At 39.9% G+C, this 20,169-nt stretch overlaps 1 protein-coding gene across 3 annotated transcripts in view; it reads right to left on the bottom strand.

Moving 5' to 3' along the window:
• Nucleotides 1-136: 136 nt before the first annotated feature.
• mtmr10 (myotubularin related protein 10) overlaps nucleotides 137-20,169 on the bottom strand; it is a 58,661-nt gene continuing 38,628 nt past the window's right edge. Inside the window, exons 6-16 of one of the 3 annotated variants that reach the window (XM_031897684.1) lie at nucleotides 18,241-18,331; nucleotides 17,746-17,902; nucleotides 16,001-16,088; nucleotides 15,422-15,510; nucleotides 13,594-13,724; nucleotides 11,369-11,438; nucleotides 10,940-11,010; nucleotides 9,834-10,003; nucleotides 7,796-7,966; nucleotides 4,119-4,301; nucleotides 137-3,663 (exon numbers count right to left, since the gene is read on the bottom strand). In XM_031897684.1, coding sequence (XP_031753544.1) covers nucleotides 3,064-3,663; nucleotides 4,119-4,301; nucleotides 7,796-7,966; nucleotides 9,834-10,003; nucleotides 10,940-11,010; nucleotides 11,369-11,438; nucleotides 13,594-13,724; nucleotides 15,422-15,510; nucleotides 16,001-16,088; nucleotides 17,746-17,902; nucleotides 18,241-18,331 — 1,821 coding nt within the window. In that variant the 3' untranslated portion in view covers nucleotides 137-3,063. 3 annotated transcript variants of the gene reach the window in all.

The following is a 20,169-nucleotide window of genomic DNA, read 5'->3' as shown; positions in this document are numbered from 1 at the left end:
TTAGCATTAATTTTTATTGAATCTAGCCAAGGTTCCCAACCAAAATGTGTTTTCATACTGTGAAAAACCCTCACAATAATCATACAACATTGCTTAAAAAGGGTACAGGTTATTCTCCACAATGAAGTTATAAGTATTAAAGAGATTGCTAACCAGCTTTAATGGACACAAGTCATTGATACTTTAAGCTTGTGCACAAACGTAACACACAGTAGTACATAGTGCAAATGCTTTGCAGCAATTCAGATTAAGGAAGTGGACCCTAAAGATAAATCAGACGTCAGATATTTGGCATTTATTCTTTATCATGCATGCTCATAGTTATCATTAGCGATATCACCAGTGCAAAACTTGTCTTAAAGGGGTTGTTCACACAGGGATCTTCATTTGTTTTTTTATTTATTATTATTTAGCAATAGAGAGCTGCTCAACAAAGAGCTAAGGTCCATCTTATCCTAGCATCTAGGCAGTGGTTAGAATGACCAAATGAAAAGATGCACTTTGTAACATACTAAACGTTAAATTTAAAAGGTGAACCCTTTTTTAATCCAAATCAATATGTGCTTGAATAACGTTGCAGACTTCTGCCACTCAAGAAAACCATTTTTTTTTTTTTTTTTTTAAACATCATGATTTTGCTTCCCCTGCCTTTTCTCTTCCATAACTGTCTAGAAGGGCACACCATGTTTCATAAGGTGCATTTTGTATTACAACCCCCTACAACTTGAGCGTATGCTGAGGAAAAAAAACAAAAAAAAACTGCCCGGTGCTGCTTTTCATACACTAAAATGGGAAGTGCTTGACAGTCAGTATTGGCTCTCTCCAGCCCCAAATGTTCTTTGGCCTGAAAACTACCGGTTCTGATGCTTTTCCCCTCCAAGTTAGAGGAGGGCTACAGGCAGCAGCATCAAATCCAAAAATTAGCAGTCATTTTTTCTTTTCTCATAAGCGCAGCATAATTCAGTGGCCTTATGGCTCCTACAGAAAGGCCCCCTACCTGGATAATAGATCCTGCAGCTGTACAGGCAAAGTGGGGAAGGATTGGCTCAAAGCACTAATACATAACCACATCTCTATTTAATTGTGTATGTAATATGATATGTGATGAAAAAAGGGAAAAACATTGCATATAGCAATAGTATCACTGTTTTCTTATTCTACGGGCTTATTGAATAATAATCGGGAAGTCAGATATGGACCAATGCTCGTTCCCAATATTCACCAATAAAGTCAATTAGAATCCTGTTTCTGGAAGGACTGGACCCAAATTATAGCTTGCCAGCACTTTCAATTTTTAATTCATAAGTTTCTGAATGTTTCTTTTAAAAGGGTAGTTTAGCTTTAAGTTAACTTTTACTGTTATAGAATGGGTAATTCTTAGCAACTTTTCAACTGGTCTTCATTATTTATTTTGTATAGTTTAAGGATTTGCCTTTTTCTTCTTGCTCTTTCCAGCTTTCAAAACAGAGAATCACTGACCCTGGCAACCAAAATACCTACTGCTCTGCAAGGCTACAATTTTGTTATTCTTACTTTTTATTTAGGCCCTTGCCTATTCATCGTCCAGTCTCTCGCTCAAACCACTTCATGGTTATTAAGACCATAGCAACCAGATAGCTGCTAAAATTCCAAACTAAATAGTTGCAACTAAAAAGCTTAACAATTCAAAAACGGCAAATAAAAACTAAATACCAATTGCAAATTGTCTAGGAATATGACTTTCTACATCATACTTAATGTTAAGGTGAACAACCCCTTTAAACTTAATTTATGTTCATTTCGCCTTAGTGATATTTTACTCTTGAAACAAGGGTTTAAAAGGTTATCCATGCTTTATTACATATATCCCCACATCTTCAAACCACAGCCCACAATGAGTGTTCCCAAAAGCATAGCTCCCACATCCACAAAGGGTGCTTGTGTCAGTCTGACCAAAGCTGGGATTTGGTATATGCCATCTGTGCATAAATGCAGTGATTTTTAGGTTTAGTAAATGGCCTATGCATGTAACAGTACCATTATATACCTATTTATTCTTACTCTAAACTATATACATATTTTAATTTAATGTATCTTAAGGCACTTCTACATCTATTATCTACAACAGAGATTAACAGTGCACATTATCTTGCAGCTTACTTTCCACAGATTGATTCAAGCTCAGAGTACCCCACTGAGATATTTCCAGTCTCAGGAATATGTACAAAGATTAGCTTAATAAATTGTACCCTAGAAATAACATTTCAGCTCTTCTAAATTCTACCAAAAAATAAGGTAACAGCAGAATACATATTCTGCAGTAAATCGGCTAAAACCGCAAACCATCATCATCAAAAACCTGAATACAGGAATTGAATGTACTGAGGCACCTCATTTATAAAGAGGCCACAAGTTGTACCCTGAGTGCAGGACACTGAGTGGCATCAGTCTTGCCCCAAGTGGGGGGGGGTAGGGATGCTTTCCACAGAGACATTCCATTACTGGGGTAATGAATGTGCTATTAATCAGTGCATACATTGGAGGTAAAAGATTCTGTACTGTGCAAGACTGATGTTCTTCTTGTGCCTGGTTCTTGAGTCATGATGACAGTTGTAAATGAGCCCCCAAATATAGGTGCAACCTCAACACCACTGTTGTTAATTGAAGTCTGTTGTGTAATTTTAGTCACAGCTTTTAATATACATAAGTTGCAATGCATTGGTGCAGTATAGGTAAATAATGTATTTGCCTATACCAAGCATCACATAAAGGTATAAAAAACATCTAATTACATGGAGCTGCAATGTGTGGCTGTTGGCCATGAACATTCACCTTCTCTATAAATGCACAGATCACAACCCCACACCAACATACACTCCACAAGATTAACTCCCTTTTGTTACTATGGATTTTTAGCATTTTAGCCCAGTATGCCTGTTTTTGAAGTAAGGCGCCACTCATATTTCTCCAACTGAAAACCCTGCTGTTTTCGCCACTACAAATACAATGCAAAAACATCAACTCTGCAATTTCATAGTAAAGGCATCCATATCCCACAGAATGCAGCCTACATCTCAATGGACCTCAGTCCTCGTTTGCAAGTGTTTCAGTTGATAGCCATATTTTGGCACCATTTAAAAACTTGCTTAAAGGAGTTCCCAAAATACTTCGGCGGCACAAGTTCCCAATAGGGGAGAAGGGGAACGAGGACGAGAGAATGTCCAAGCTTTCATTGCTGCTGTGTAACGCCTCTGGTCTAAAGAACATTCGGTTTTGTTCTCCTGCAGGGGAAGTGGCATTGGACAGTGGGTAACCCCTATATTGACGCAGTCTTGACTGCAGCAGTTCAATCTCACTTGCTAGAATAGATATTCTTTGGAAGGCCATAATAAAGCCGCCATGATTAATTTGTGCTTCAGGTGTCCAGCGAAGGTAACAGAGCTTCCATATTTTTATGTGTGTTCCATGCAAGCAGGGTAGGATCACCCCATGCAGGTCTGCAGGTTTGGAAAACCAGTCTCTGATATACTGCTCAAAACCATTACTGGGCATTACTGGCACTTGCTGGAGAATTTCAGGTTTCAGCTTTAGTATAAGAGAGTTCCTACGAGGCATTATCTCTTGCTGAATCACCAATCCATTCTTCAGGGAGGGCGGCATCCCACGCATTGTGGAACTGTAGTTCTTCTAAGTTCAGAAACAGAAAATGTCAATGTATTGCTGCTTAACGGGGAAGGTAGTGCATGACATTGAATCTAAGACTTTTTATAACCGATCAAAATGGTTTTCATGTTCATGAAACAGTTCTGCAATATTCAAAACCAAACTGGATTTTTAGATTCTATAACAATATGTTTATATGTAGACATTAGCTAAACTATAATACCTGTAGTCGATATTGACTAAAGTGGAAAAACTAGGTTATGCCCTTGGTGTAATCTTATCCATGTTCATTTGATAGGCTTTTACACATGAATCCCAGAATGTGTCACTGAGTGGGAGTACATAGAAATTTGCATTATGAAAAATAAAGCTGAACAGAACTCCATTGTATGAAAATTTAAAGTTATTCAAGATCGCACAAGATGCTGAGCACACAGCCCCTCTAATAGTAACAGAATTAGTTATCAGCCATATACCTTTGTGCGCTTAAATGATTTCACAGCTCCGTTCTGCACACAGGGAACACTCTTTCCTATATACAAGGGGTTATTGAACAAAGCCCGATCCTTGGCAGAGAACTGGAGGGACCAGTCCCACACAGAGGGAAACTTGAGGCCCTTTTCTTCTCCCAGCTGGATATTTTTGCCAATGGCAAATTCCTGGATAAATAGTATAAGAAGGGAAACAGCCATAAACATAGATATATGCATTTCAGATCAGTTTTTGCAGATTATCCTTCAGGAGGCCTCAAATAACAATCGATCCCTATGTATTTCAGGCACTTCTATTTTGTTGGTGTTTAATTATTTAGCAGGAAAGCTCAGTATTACATACATTATTAAGTTCCATTTAGAGAGGGCATAAAGTGGGTTAAATTAGTGACATTTATGCTGTGTGATATGGTGGTTTATTTTATCACGTTATAATCTGCATTTGTCCACATCTAGTGTTGTGGGGTCTCTGTTGTAGCAGCAAAGGACTAGCTGCTTATTTGGGTATGAGAATTCAAAACAAAACAAAAACATACGTTCAATGTAAGGGCTCTGGCACACGGGGGAGATTAGTCGCCCGCGATTAACTCCCTGTTCGCCGCGTCTGCCATCCTGCCGGCGACTTACATGTTCGCCGGTGGGATGGCAGGGGTAGGCAACTCGGGGAGATTAGTCGCCCGCGAACAGGGAGTTAATCGCGGGCGACTAATCTCCCCCGTGTGCCAGAGCCCTAAGGCCCTGCCTTGTACTACAACTTGTAGCACTCCCAGACAGGTTTCAGTAGGATGCTGGGAGTTGTGTTTCTACATCATCATCAGGAGGTCATCACAATGAACATTAATGTGTTACTGTATACAGTACAGGTATGGGACCCATTATCCAGAATGCTCAGGACCTGGGGTTTTTCAGATAAGGGGTCTTTCTGTAAATCAGATCTCCTACCTAAAATCTGCTGAAAACATTATTTATTTACTATTTTTTAACATTCTATATAAACAGTAATTAAACCCAATAGGATTGTTTTGCCTCCAAAAAGGATTATTTATATCTTAGTTGGGATCAATTACAAGGTACTGTTTTATTATTATTATTATTAATTTTTAAAAATGTGATTTATTTGATTAAAATGAAGTCTATGGGAGACAGCCTTTCTGTAATTCGGAACTTTCTGGATAATGGGTTTCCGGATAAGGGGTCCGATACCTGTATATATTGGAAAAAAAAAAAAAATACATTAGCAATTCTATGCAAAACAGGTTTTACTGATGTCCTGTTTATATTACCGTTATCACTTAGAGTGTAAGCTCCAAGGGACAGGGATCATCTTGTCTCTGATACGTAATCTTTATGCAACTGTACTTTGTATGTATTATTGTATTGACCGCCCTGTCCTATTCATTTATTGTTCTGCTGTACAGTGATGTATGTATAAGTAGCGCTATATAAATACAAACATACATTCATACCAGCTTGAATATAAGTTCAGGACAATGTGCAGCTTTCCCAGTGGTGGGAGCAGGCAGCTGTCCAACTGATGCTGAGATACCATTAGTGTTCTAGAATGCATCAGTCTGTGTAAGCATTGGCATTCTACAGGGCTGCACATGGCTTTTCTTTATATTAGCGCCATCCAATGGCTACATTTGTTTGTCATTAAAGAGGTAAAAGCAAAGTGATTCATCCTATAGCCATGCAAGATGAAAAGCAACCTAGTATTATGTGGTTATAATGTTACTTTAGTCAGTGTGTATAAAGTGGAAGGTAAGCCACAGAGCCAAGCCTAGGGATGAACAGAGTTTCAGAACTGATGCTGTAATTAAAAGTAAGGGAGACAAAAATCCCTTTATTGCAAACCATTCATTTGTACAATGCAAAGTAGCATTAGTTCTGCAGGTTGCAAATGCTACTGGGTTCCAAGCTAGGGAACTGTTGCTGTTATTAGTTCTGGTTTTTATTTTCATGTTCTGAAGGCATTATAACTGTGTGTACAGCCTGCAAGTATACATTATTAGTCCCCATGAAACTGCCAGGGGAAAGGTAAACCTATATTATAACACACATTCAATGCAAGGCCTGCTAGCAGACATCATGCTCAGCATGTGTGTATATTATACATTAAAAGGAAATAATCGATTGCTGGGGGGGTGCCAAAATGCACTTATCTGCAAGTAATCACCTGATACCCAGGGTACCTGCAATCAAGCGGTCCTATTCCTTTTTTTGCCTTAACGCAGCTTGCGCATGCTCAATAGAGTGAAAAGCCAAACTTAAACAAGAAAGCCGGCTCTTTCACTCTACTGCGCATGCACTGGCCCCAGAATTCCGAAGATAGAAGTGAAGTGAATCGCTCATTGCATGATCCCCTGGCCTGTGTAGTTTTTGGCTAACAGGAGCACAGGTCTGGGGTATCAGGTAAGTTATAATCACTAGGGGGAAGGTGCCTAACATTTGACACCCCCCTGTAATAGTAATTTTCCTTCTCCTTTAACCACATAGCCAAATGTAATAACAGCATATTTGAACCACAAATGCGGTTTAAGACTCACAAACTAAAAGGTTACAGAATATGCTTTGTCAGCTCTGGGCCTGTATATTTTTACTTTTTAATGACTTTGTTGTATAACTGAGAATGGAAATGTTTATTTATTCACAAACAATCTTACAGTAGGTGAGACAGCAAGACTGCCAAAGTAGGCCGGAAAACAGGACGCAGATACAGTATAAAGGCTGAGAGAATTGGCAATGTATATTATTGCATCCACATCACTGTAACCCTATAACAATAATGGCACGTAATCTGGACATGTTATCTATCATATGGTCAACGCACCGATTTAAGGAAACACTCCTTTTTTCATCATGTCATAGTAGGAAAATCTGATCAGAAAAAAGGCTGTTAAAGGGGTGCTTCAGTTAAGCATGTTACAGAATGTCTTATTCTTAGAAACTTTGCAAATGGTTTTCATTTTTTATAGTTTCTGATTTATTTGCCTTTCCTGTCTGTCTCTTTCCAGTTTTCAAATGGGGGTTACTGACCCCAGCAGCCAAAATATCCTTGCTCTGTGAGCCTACCACACAGGTCCTCTACTATTTATATTTCAGTCTCTTATTCAAGCTGCTTCCTGGTTGCTAGAGTAAAGTGGACCCTAGCAACCAGGTAGCTGCTAAAATTTCAAACTGAAAGCCTGCTGAACAAAATGCTAAACAACTGTCTCAGAATATCACTGTCTACATCATCATTCTGAACGTTAAGTTAAAGTTAAACCACCCCTTTAAATGCCTCCAACATGAATCTTTCAGCACAAGAAATAAAGAACTGAAAGCTACTTTCAATTTTCTCTCATGATTTATGAAAGCTCTGACCTTCATTATCACCTATTTTGTCCCTTAACATTAAAGTTTAATTTTTATACTTGGAACTTGAACAGTTTAACAGTTAAAGCCACAGAGAACAACTGGCAGGCATTCTCAAGGCCTGAGGAGTCTGTAGTGCAGGGATGAGCAACCTGCTTTTTTTTCTAGATGTTTACCAGTCACTGGAGGCTAGCAGGGGCAAGTTTACAAGCTTAACATCTCTGCTGCTACAATATCATTGGTATTATTGGAAAAAAGTGAGATTATTGACTATGAAAAGAAAGTTTTAAAGCCTGGAAAAGACTCACTGTGCTCTGTTGCACACGCTGGTGAGGAGAGTTGAACAAGAATGTCCCAAACAGTGAGTTCCTGGTGCTGTCATGTAACACAGTCAGGTAAGTCTCTGTGAACTGAAAAGCTGCTGGGTACTGCTGTAGTAGCTGCCAAACACAATCCAGGAACAGCACAAACAGTGGGCTCTTGGGGGAGAAAATAGATTTTTTTTTTGTCAGAATAAAGCAGACAATATATATGCATTTCTCTAACTGCTGACGGCTTGCTCCTACCAGTGTTAAGTTTGCAACAGAAAGCAATGTAATTTTAGAAAGTACAGTGGTGTGAAAAACTATTTGCCCCCTTCCTGATTTCTTATTCTTTTGCATGTTTCTCACACAAAATGTTTCTGATCATCAAACACATTTAACTATTAGTCAAAGATAACACAAGTAAACACAAAATGCAGTTTTTAAATGAGGGTTTTTATTATTTAGAGAGAAAAAAAAATCCAAACCTACATGGCCCTGTGTGAAAAAGTAATTGCCCCCTGAACCTAATAACTGGTTGGGCCACCCTTAGCAGCAATAACTGCAATCAAGTGTTTGCGATAACTTGCAACGAGTCTTTTACAGCGCTCTGGAGGAATTTTGGCCCACTCATCTTTGCAGAATTGTTGTAATTCAGCTTTATTTGAGGGTTTTCTAGCACGAACCGCCTTTTTAAGGTCATGCCACAACATCTCAATAGGATTCAGGTCAGGACTTTGACTAGGCCACTCCAAAGTCTTCATTTTGTTTTTCTTTAGCCATTCAGAGGTGGATTTGCTGGTGTGTTTTGGGTCATTGTCCTGCTGCAGCACCCAAGATCGATTCAGCTTGAGTTGACGAACAGATGGCCGGACATTCTCCTTCAGGATTTTTTGGTAGACAGTAAAATTCATGGTTCCATCTATCACAGCAAGCCTTCCAGGTCCTGAAGCAGCAAAACAACCCAGACCATCACACTACCACCACCATATTTTACTGTTGGTATGATGTTCTTTTTCTGAAATGCTGTGTTACTTTTACGCCAGATGTAACGGGACATGCACCTTCCAAAAAGTTCAACTTTTGTCTCGTCGGTCCACAAGGTATTTTCCCAAAAGTCTTGGCAATCATTGAGATGTTTTTTAGCAAAATTGAGACGAGCCTTAATGTTCTTTTTGCTTAAAAGTGGTTTGCGCTTTGGAAATCTGCCATGCAGGCCGTTTTTGCCCAGTCTCTTTCTTATGGTGGAGTCGTGAACACTGACCTTAATTGAGGCAAGTGAGGCCTGCAGTTCTTTAGATGTTGTCCTGGGGTCTTTTGTGGCCTCTCAGATGAGTTGTCTCTGCGCTCTTGGGGTAATTTTGGTCGGCCAGCCACTGTTCACCACTGTTCCATGTTTTTGCCATTCGTGGATAATGGCTCTCACTGTGGTTCGGTGGAGTCCCAAAGCTTTAGAAATGCCTTTATAACCTTTACCAGACTGATAGATCTCAATTACTTTTGTTCTCATTTGTTCTGGAATTTCTTTGGATCTTGGCATGATGTCTAGCTTTTGAGGTGCTTTTGGTCTACTTCTCTGTGTCAGGTAGCTCCTATTTAAGTGATTTCTTGATTGAAACAGGTGTGGCAGTAATCAGGCCTGGGGGTGACTACAGAAATTGAACTCAGGTGTGATAAACCACAGTTAAGTTATTTTTTAACAAGGGGGGCAATCACTTTTTCACACAGGGCCATGTAGATTTGGAGTTTTTTTTCTCCCTTAATAACGTAAACCTTCATTTAAAAACTGCATTTTGTGTTCAATTATGTTATCTTTGAATAATAGTTAACGGTTTTTGATGAGCAGAAACATTGCTGTATAGGTAAATAGAAACAGAATAGAATTAAATATTTTGGGCTAAATAATGAAATTTAGTTACAAGAGATTGGTTGAGAAATACTGGTATACCTGACCAAACCTAACTTTCCTTAAGATTCAATAACCCTTAGAAACCTAGGCAAGAGATATTGTATTTAATGCTGTATGGTCAAGTAAGTAAGGTACCTCTTTCTCAGATCTCTTCAAATGGTTGCACCTGTCAAGAAACGGATATGCAGACATGACCCACTCCTTCTGTATCAGGCTTTGGAATCCAACAATGGTCCGAAAGTAGGGATCGAGCATGAGTTGGACAAGAGAGGCCACCAGGCAACTGACATCTCTGCCTTCCTCTTCTACATAAAGGAGAAAAACATACAATATTGCCCCAAATGTATCCAGTTGAGGTATAAATTGCATTGTACTGACTGTTATTTCAACAATGGTGGGTTCATGTGTTTTGTCTTAATGAGTTTCCGAAACAGTTCCTAACAGGGAAATTAGTTGCCGCGCGACTAATCTCCCCGAAATGCCATCCCACAGGCCGAAGTCGCGGAAGTTGCCTTGAGAGGAAACTTCTGCAACTTCGCGAATCGCCGCGCCGCCTATGCCATCCAACCGGCGATTTACATTCTTGCTGGTGGGATGGCATTTCAGGGAGAATAGTCGCCCGCGACAAGGGAGATCCCACAGCCCTTACAGTCCTTGTCAGTGGCAGATGTTGTATAACGTACAAGTGGCCGTTACTCTTCTGTGTTACTATTCCATAACCAGCTTAGTTACACCCACCACAAGCTGAACCTAGTTAAACCTTGCCTGAGGATCACGAAAGGTCTCACAGCAGTTAATTGTAAATATTCACCAGTGGTTAAAATGATGAGAGATTTTAAGACTGGTTAGAGAGAAAAAAAATTTGGAATTGAAATATTTGGCAGGAAAGTATTTGGAGCTTCACAGAAATAGCAATATTCTGACTCAGTAACTTTATGAGCTCTTTAGATCAGTTGACTTGGCAAGAGCAGAGAGTGAGTCACACAGGTTGGAGGGAAATCCCTCAGTCTTCAGCAGAATGAAACAATCTTCTTTAAAGAAACCCTAGGGACAAGTGTGTTAGGAATGTACGGAGGCAAACAGAAGGGGTGGCGACTGCTAACACATGCCAGAAAAATATATTTTCATAACAAAGTAGGCTGAATGTTCTTATAGCGACACAGGCTTGCCTCTGTTCTGCTGGCAGAATACTAGGAAATGAGAGGAACAGTGTGATAATATAATATATTGTTCTTGTTTACCTTGCAACACCACAGAACGCCGGCTGAAATCCAGCATGTATACAAGTTCGGCAGCTTGCTTTAGAAACGTCCTGTATGGAAGAGACAAAAAGTAAACAATTAAACCTACTCAGATAAAACTACCATATAAATAACCTGGGCTACCCTGGAGTCACTAACTAGCACTCTGATCTAAGGGTGTGTGGAGGGGAGGATGTTGTTCTAATGTGCTAGACAGAGAAATCATCACTAGTTGTCACCATGGGGATTGTTATTTTGATAAAGCCACAAGTCTCCATGGGAACAGCTAGGCCCCACAAGCCCCTAAGACACCCCCTGAGTGTATAAACACACAAACATACGAAAGCACAAACATATACAGAATTGACTCACAGTTAGCAATATGTGACACTCTAATATTTAGTAACAAAACAGATACTCCGTTTATACCTGACAAACTCAAGCCACCGTGTATTCTCAAGGGACGAAAGCCATTTTTCCTCTGTTTCATCAAATGGTTCTAAAAGTATATAGAAGCATGTCAGGATAGGCAAATGGCAAATCAGCAAGTCATGGTATAACACAGTTCTACATAACAAACTGGACAATAACAGGGAATGATGCTACAGATGAGAAATGCAGTCGCACTGAAGGGCAGTCACCCAGTAAGTATATGGGTATTTAATAATACTGTCATTAAATAGGACACTTTTGAATTGTGCTTCAAGTAAAATAAGAATTGTCTATTGATATATAAAATAGAATGGTGACATGCACTAGTGGTGCACACTAGCACTACAGATTGGGTTGCATGAAGGATGTACCAAGGATACTAACGGACTACAGCCTTATACCCTATAACCACACCACTTACTACACCGCAGAGCAACAGGTGAACCAGATTGGGGTAGTGTGTTTTGGGGCAAGAGATAAATAAATGATGCAAACCATGTGTTTCAGTAGTTACTCTGCCTAAGAGCATAAATTCAAACTGAAAGCCTATACGACAAGAATAAGCTTTTGCAAGGGCCCCCCAAACTCCCTGTATTGGGTCATTCTGGCACTCCCATAGACCTGGTTTTATAAATCACTTGCTTCAGGGTTTACTCAGGGCAAAATTTCTCTTTCTCTCATTACTTATTGCAAGATATTATTTTCAACAAGTGATCCCCAACCAGTGGCTTGTGAGCAACATGTTGCTCACCAACCCATTGGATGTTGCTTTTAGTGCCCCAAACCAGGTAGTTGTTTTTGAACTCCTCACTTGGTAGCAAATTTTGGTTGAATACAAGATTTACTACCAAATAATGCTTCCTGTAAGCGGATAATGTGCATGGAGGCTGCCTAATAGCCAATCTTAGCCCTTATTTGGCACCTCCATTAACTTTTATGATGCTTGTGTTGTTCTCCAAGTCTTTTTACATTTGAATGTGGCTCACGTATAAGAAAGGTTTGGGACCCCTATATTAGACTGAATGAGCACTCTGATAGTAGTCTGATGGTCAAGGAATGTCACTGTGACCTGCCCCCACAGATTATTAGTAACCATGTTTTTGTAAAACCTTATATTTGCTATCTACAAACTCAGATGCAGAGTAGTTTTGGTGATAAATTGGGTTTATTTTCCACTCATTTTTCTTTACACCAAAGGAAAAGTAAAGGTTCATATTCACTGGGAGTGCCAAATGTTAGGCACTACCCTGTGATTGTATTCATTTACCGGATACCCTGGGCTGGTGCTCCTGTAAGCATAAAACTGCACCGGCCGTGGGTAAATGTGAGAGTGATCCTCTTCTTCTAAATCCCAGGGTAAAGGCATGCAGTGTAAAGTGGAAAAGCCATCTTTTTTTGTTAAAGTTTGGCTTTTCACTGTACTGCACATGAACACAAGGCCCTAGGAAAGAAGCAGGAAGAGGATCGCTCAGATGTAGACTGGACCAGGGCCAGGTTTCTGCTAACAGGAGCACTGGCCCAGGGTATCGGGTAGGTGATTACAATCACTGGGGGGTGCCTGATGTTGCATCAGGAGTTAAAACCTGTTTTAACTCAAAGAATGACGGAGATCTCAAATGAATGAAAAATGTCTGTAAAATCAAACACGCAGCAGCACTCCGAATCTTTGCGAAAAAATGTTTATTGTGCCAAAAAAACAGGCAATGTTTTGGGTTCTAGCCCTTTCTCAATAGAAAACTGAAATCAATTTTCTATTGAGTTCCAGTGGTAAGTGACCAGTGGGGAATGTGCACTGCGGTGAAGATATCCATTGGGTTGTGCTGACTGCCCTTTTTGTGTATTTAGGCCTTTCTAAAGCCAAGAGGCTTGACAAAGGGCTAGAGCCCGAAACATAGCCTGTTTTGTTGGCACAAACATTTTTCACAAAGATTCAGAGCGCTGCTGCATATTGGATTTTACAGACATTTTTATCATTTTTATCCCACAGTAGTTGAACTACTGTGAAGATAAACATTTACTATGAGCTGCTTCTCACAAAATAAGAAAGTTTCTTACCATAATTAAAAATTCAGTTTTATTTCTGAGATAATCAAGTTATTCTTCACTATCCCCCTCTCAGCATTCTGTCTTTATTCTTTTTACATGTAGGAGTCAGACTTGGATTGACAGGTTCAGAAATATTGGAGTAAGAGAATGCAGAGAAACAAGCGGATTTCATTTACCATTCACACACAGCTGTCTGAGTTTGCTGAATGCTGCATGGATGTCTTGGATCCCTGGCACATTATGATCTAGATCACATTTGTAAACATCGCTCCGGAGAGGGTGGCTGCGGGTGATTCCACTGCAAACCCTTAGAGATGAGCACAAATCACAAAAACAGTCATTAGACTACATTAAAACACTACAGTGGTCCCTATGCACTGCTGGTTACAGATCTTTCATAAATAAGCTTGATGATAGTATCTAGCATACCAATAGCATCAGTGAGTTATGAATACCTTGTGTTAGTAAAGGGATTTTGCCAGACTGTGGACTGTACAACATACATATGTAATTATTAACTGATTATTGCAAGTGCCTACATATTTAAAAACACACATAGAGACAGTTACCAGTAAATGATCAGCACGGTCTATTTTTGATTTTTAATCTAAAGCCCTTATCACATTCATATACTATGGTCAGTTTTATCAAGTAAGAAGAAATTCCACCAGCACACCTGTACCTCTTCCTTTTTTCGACCTGATGCTCAGTTTAGAGGGTCGGCACCCACAAATACACAATGTAAGAAAGTTTTGTCCAGCACAACAGGTACAATGCAAGGGAGGCTTAATCCCTGCGTGTTTATTTCAAGTGAAGCAACGTTTTGGGGGGGGGGGGGGCGGACCCCTTCATCAGGCATCCCCCGAAATGTTGCTTCACTTGAAATAAACACGCAGGGGTTAAGCCCCGCTTGCATTGTACCTGTTGTGCCAGCCAAAACTTTCTTGCAGTTTTATCAGGTGCCAATTAACCTGTCTGTATGTGTAGGAGTGTGGAAGAAAATTGATTTACATGGAGGAGACACGCACGTGGAGAATTCAACTTCCTTGCTCAGGCTGGAATCAAACCTAGGACTCCAGAATCACATGGTAGCACCTTTAGGTTTAGCAACTTCATGATAAGATTTTAAATGAAAACCATGTTTCTTGAAAATATAAGCACTTGTGAAGAATGAATTGCTAGTAAAACAGGGGAAAGCGATCAAACCCTTTATTATACACTTTGGACTGTAACTGGCCAACATATGCCTACTACTTAAGCATGTGCAGAGTCAAACCGGCCTTCACTTTACACTTTTTACTAATACACCATTCTACATACATACACAAAAAAATATTTCACACTGTAAATAGAATATATATTAAATATTGTGCCAATTTTCAGTTTTATTACAAATTTGTGGACATTTTTACAATTGGTGAATAAAAGCTGCTGACTAGTGACAATTGCTATTGTACAGAAACAGGGACAATAAAGCTTTGATGCAGAACAATGCAGTCTACACTTTAGTTTGGGGTTTTCCTGACAATTTATCAAATGTACATCACATCCTGTAATTTGTAAATCAGGAACCTGACATATCTGCAGTGTAACTATGTTTGTTCTTATCTACTGGATACAAGGCAGTGCAGGCAAATAATCACTAAAAATGTCCAAAGATATAAATTCCATTCAGTTCAGTGAAAATAATAGTTTGGCTCAGCTTTTCTATTATGTGGCCGGTATACACAGCTATTTTCATACAGCATATTATTAAGGGAGCTAGCCAAGCATCCAGTCAGACTGCCTTGTCCCCATCCCTGTTATATTGTGACTGTAACACAAAGTAGTAAATAACCCATCGAGGAGCAAGTGGCACCGCATCTGCTGTCAAGTTCAGCATTAGGTAAGACTGCTGCAGATTAGTGGATTAGATACTAAGCCTATTATACTTATGCCAAGAATATTCCCAGCATCCCACTTTGTCCCACAGCTTGCTAGAGCAGTACAAGCCTATTCTCTTACCTTTGGTCTATTTTTCTTAGCTGTAACAGATCTTTAATGCTGGCCATCCTTACCAAGGCACTCCCATTGGAATGATTCCAGCACCACAACTGTATGAGGGAGACACAAGGAGATGCACAGGAAAGCCTTATACGTATTCCTTACCCTCTATTCCAGTGTGGCATAACTACTGCTACATAACTACATTTATAAATAAATGTTAATGTAAATCCCAGAAGTCACAGAACTACAATTCTCATAACACCCCTATAGTGCCCCGTACTAAAATTAGGAAAGGGAAGTGCAGAAAACTATATAATGAATGTAGAATTTGCACCCTTCATACTGTAGCAATATACCAGCAACCTTCCCACCTCCAAACCTGATGACCATGAAATGTTACCTGTCTTTAACTAATATAAATGATACAAAATATAATATTTCATTACCAGTGACATTTTTGAGGGGCATATGATGCTTGGGGACCAAGGCAAGAACTGTCCCTGGAAGTCTATCCCATGTTTCATGCATACTGTATGTTAGCCAAGATGCAACTGATCATCTCTCTGTTAACACACCTTAAGGTTAATTTAAACTCACCGGCATACGCCTTCCAACAAATGCATGTGAATACTGCTTCAAATCCTGGTCAGCCAAAGAGGAAGGGACAACAAAATATTCTGGGAGGCTGCAAGACAATATAGCATTTAATGTAAACTGACTTCAACTAAACATATAAGGGTAAGGGCACACTATCATGTAAGAAAAGCTGAGTTATAAGGTAATTCTCTATATGTTTAATTATGAGGGAAATTAAACAAATCATTATGAAAATGATTCTGTTTTTTTAATTATTGCATGATGAATAATCAATCTTTGCAGGAGAGAATTCCCCCCCCCCCCCCCCAATTCCTGCACACTACACACTAACTTTCATCAGTAAAGTAAAGAATGATAGCCAAATTCAATCTAATGCACTGGTGTGTAGAGTAAGCCAAATGCCATGTAGAGGAAATATCGTGTAATGCGCGGTACTGGTTAGATAGCATTTTTATATCCACACAGAGCCACACAGGAAATAACAGTGATTAGGATACTTGCTGTAAAGCTGTACCAGAAATCAGGCAGCCAAATGCACATGTTATAATTTCGGGTAATTCTAGGTCTGCATCCCCTTCCTTTTATCAGTCAGCCAAAGCTCCCAATTATATTGTGTTTTTCATCAGAAGGAACACATATTATCTGTGCAAAGCAGGCCTGAGATCGGCAATCATAATACTCTCATTCAGCTTCCTATAATTACTTTCGTGGCCCACACCACAGTTTTTATGCACTCACTTCTGAAAAAACATTTTTTCAGAATATCAAAGGGTAACTAACTCTAAAACCGGGATCTATTAATGGCTCCTATGGCACAGGCACATTTTAGTTCCAAAAGAACTAGTGACCAAAAGAACACAGGTGGAAGAATGGTCACACTGCAGAGCTACGCTGAAACTTAAAGTGTTTCAAGCAAAGCTCTTTTTAACACTAATTAACACTAAACTGAATGGAAGCAGTGGATGAGGCCATTTAGCATTTAATTAGACAGACTCATCCAGATTCCAAAGTGGCTGTTTGATTTGTTTGAATGAGTGAGCTGGATGAAGCTCTGCCCACATTAATTACATTATTCACTGGCTACCATATGCCTGGCAGGGTGCGTCCTCTCAGTATCAACTGTTTGTTCATGATAAGTAATGTTACACAAGGCTAAAGAGCAAAACTGCCCACACTGTCAGTTGTGCCCAACTTTCTGAATGTAGTTCACTTAGTCAATGCACTGAATGCTCACAAAGTGGAAAGCATGGATGTCTTCCTGCTGGCAGGGTTAAATACCTCAAAGGGGACCTGTCACTCTAAGAAATGTTTCCAAATTCTTTTCTATCATGTTAGTTGATACAAAAATAAACATTACTAAAAATAAACATTAAAAAAAATAAACATTACTTACACTATATTATCTAGATATACAAGATCTGAGCAAGAATCTGAGAGCAAAAATCTGAAAAATGTGGCAGGGTCAATTTAACTTATCTTTTAAAACGTATTACTATGCTAACTGGAGATATGTGGCCATTTAGACATTCAACTGAACTAAAGCTGAATTGACCAGTTCAGTAAATGAATCAGGTTGTGAGCCAACTAATAAATGCATAGGAAGCACTTATCCACAGTGATCCACAAAGCAACTGGTTAGGTAAGATCATTCCATGGGATAAGTAAATAAGCTTCAGAAGGTAGGTTATGCACAACCGCACTTTCAGACAAAGGCAACATTAAAATAACAATCATTATATTCTTACCAAGTAGAAATCATGTATCCTTCATTAACAGAGCAAACTCTCCAGTCCGAAGCCCCTGTCCGTTTTATCTCTCGATCCCAGTCAGAGTAGGTTTCAAATAAAGGAGTCCTTTGGCAAAAGTCCCCTCCTCCAGGGTCTATCCCATTGACTTTGTCTGCTATGAAACAGAGGTCTTACAAAGTTTGTAACAGTATAGCCAAAATGTGACAAATAAGCATTGACTGAGGTACTTTCTGGCTTGTGAGTACACAGAAGGCAAAACATTCAGCCACATTTTCTGTTACCTGTTTGCAATTTAGCTTGCAGTAGCAAATTGTAATGAGCCAAAATGGGACCTTGCTTGCAATATGCTTAGGGCTTAATTTTAACCCCCAATATTTAATTATGCAGTGGAAATATCACAAGAATTGAAAGCTAAGGTACATTAGCATTTATAGTTTTAAAAATCAGACCAGTAATATTTATTTTGTCAGCAATGCTTAAAGTAAAACTTACCTGGATTATGATACATTTGAGCAACATATTCAAATGCAAAAAGAAGCTGGAGATCAGTTGGCTGGGAATAGTGAGCAAGTGCTAGGCATACCTATAAAGTGAGACAAAACAACTAATCAAAGCGAGAAAATTAAGAGAGATTTACCATTGAGATGGAAGTGGGAGGCACACCATAAAAAGAAAGTGAACCTAGGTGCCAGAGCTATAGAATCTGCAGGAAAGTAAAAGATGTCGGCACTCTTAGGATTTCCACAATAAGGCAAAAAATAAAGCTTTTTTTCAAATGCAAGCGGTGAGTTTTATTGTTTCCAACGTTTCAGTCCTTTACTAGGACTTTCGTCAGGGAGTGCAGAAAGGCAAAGACATTGGCGTTTTTAAAAGCATGCTTTGGCGCCAAGACATAGTGTTGCTAAGCAACAGAACATAAACAAAACAGTGCTAGTGTAAAGAGTAAACGAGTAAGAAAGATAGATAGGGTAAGAGTGTACATGGTGTCATAAGTCTGCCCGTCACCCCATTGCCTTTTAAAACGCTACCTAGAGGATACTTACAGCCCGTCGCTTCACGATCGCCAGACAGTGATCAGCTCCTGACAGGCAGGAGCTCATTGCGTGCACACGCAGACAGGACGGCAGTAGAAGGGCCAGCGTTGCTAGGGGGCTACGGGTAATAGAGACGCCGTGCTTCGAGCAGGCAGTGCTCCCCCTCCTGGGCTTATTCAGTGAATTAGCCCCATGTTCAGCGCTCACGCAGCGCTCCGTTTGCGGACCTCGGGGAATGCACATACTTGGTAGTAGCCAAGTAAATGTGCACAGCCCCTTGTCCTATTTAGCGGGTATTCCATGGAGGTAAATGCCACCTCTAGAAAACGCCTATCAGGCCTATCATTGCCCCCCGCGGGGCAAGTCCAAGGTGATGCACGTCCCAAAGTTATATACAATCGGTGTCACTGTCCAAACGAACAGCCTCATACGCATGAGGCACTATGAGCGGGCATGGCGGGGTACAACCTGCTACCCCTTAATTGGGTTGGGCAAATGAAAGGTATTTAGGCAGAGTATACACCAAAATCACACACCCCAAAGGGAAAGAGAAAGGGTTTAAAATAAACATGAAGATATCTGACATTATGTCATTATAGTAACATGCAGCTTTTCCGGACAGTATAATCAAATCACCATTATTATAGTTCAGGTAGAGAGAGGTTACAACTTGGCCAGTAATACATTGAGAGGCAAAGAGGAGACAGATATACATTGTAGTTAAACAGTGTGATAAGGGCGAAGAGATACAGTAGCCAATGTTACATTGAGAACAGACGGATTTGTTACAAGGTAGCCATCGATATACACAGAAGTAGAAGGAGTGATTTAGATGAAGCATCCTAGTGGCAATGTTTCGTTAAGACCCTTGGGGGATACACAGTCCAATCTGTGGATCCATCTTGATTCTCTCTGCAGTAATGCTTGGTCCCTGTTCCCTCCTCTTGGCAGAGGGGGTTGAAAGTCAATGGCCATACACTTAAAGGTGGGTAAAGGATGCCTCAATTTAAGGAAATGTCTCGCTACCGGTTGGTCTGCTTTGCCCTCTTTTAGTGCTCTGCTTACTGCAGAGCGGTGATTTCCAATGCGTTCACGTAAGGTAGTAATGGTTTTGCCCACGTAATATAATCCACATGGGCAGGTAATGATGTACACAACGTATGTAGAAGTGCATGTCAGTCTATGGTTGATCCTGAGTCGTTTGCCAGTATGAGGGTGAGGGAAGTCAGGGCCTGTGAGCAGACATCTACATGTGGTGCAATCAGGACACTTATAACAACCTAATTTCTTATATGTAGATAGCCAGTCAGTCTGAGTTTTAGGGGGCCCTTTAAAATCCGTTTTGACCAGTAAATCCCTCAGGCTACTACTTCTCTTGTAACCCAGC

This window comes from Xenopus tropicalis, chromosome 3, assembly GCF_000004195.4.
Source record: "Xenopus tropicalis strain Nigerian chromosome 3, UCB_Xtro_10.0, whole genome shotgun sequence".
Classification (NCBI taxonomy): Eukaryota; Metazoa; Chordata; class Amphibia; order Anura; family Pipidae; genus Xenopus; species Xenopus tropicalis.
The sequence above is the reverse complement of the archived record's forward strand: the minus strand, read 5'-3'. Positions and strand labels throughout refer to the sequence as shown.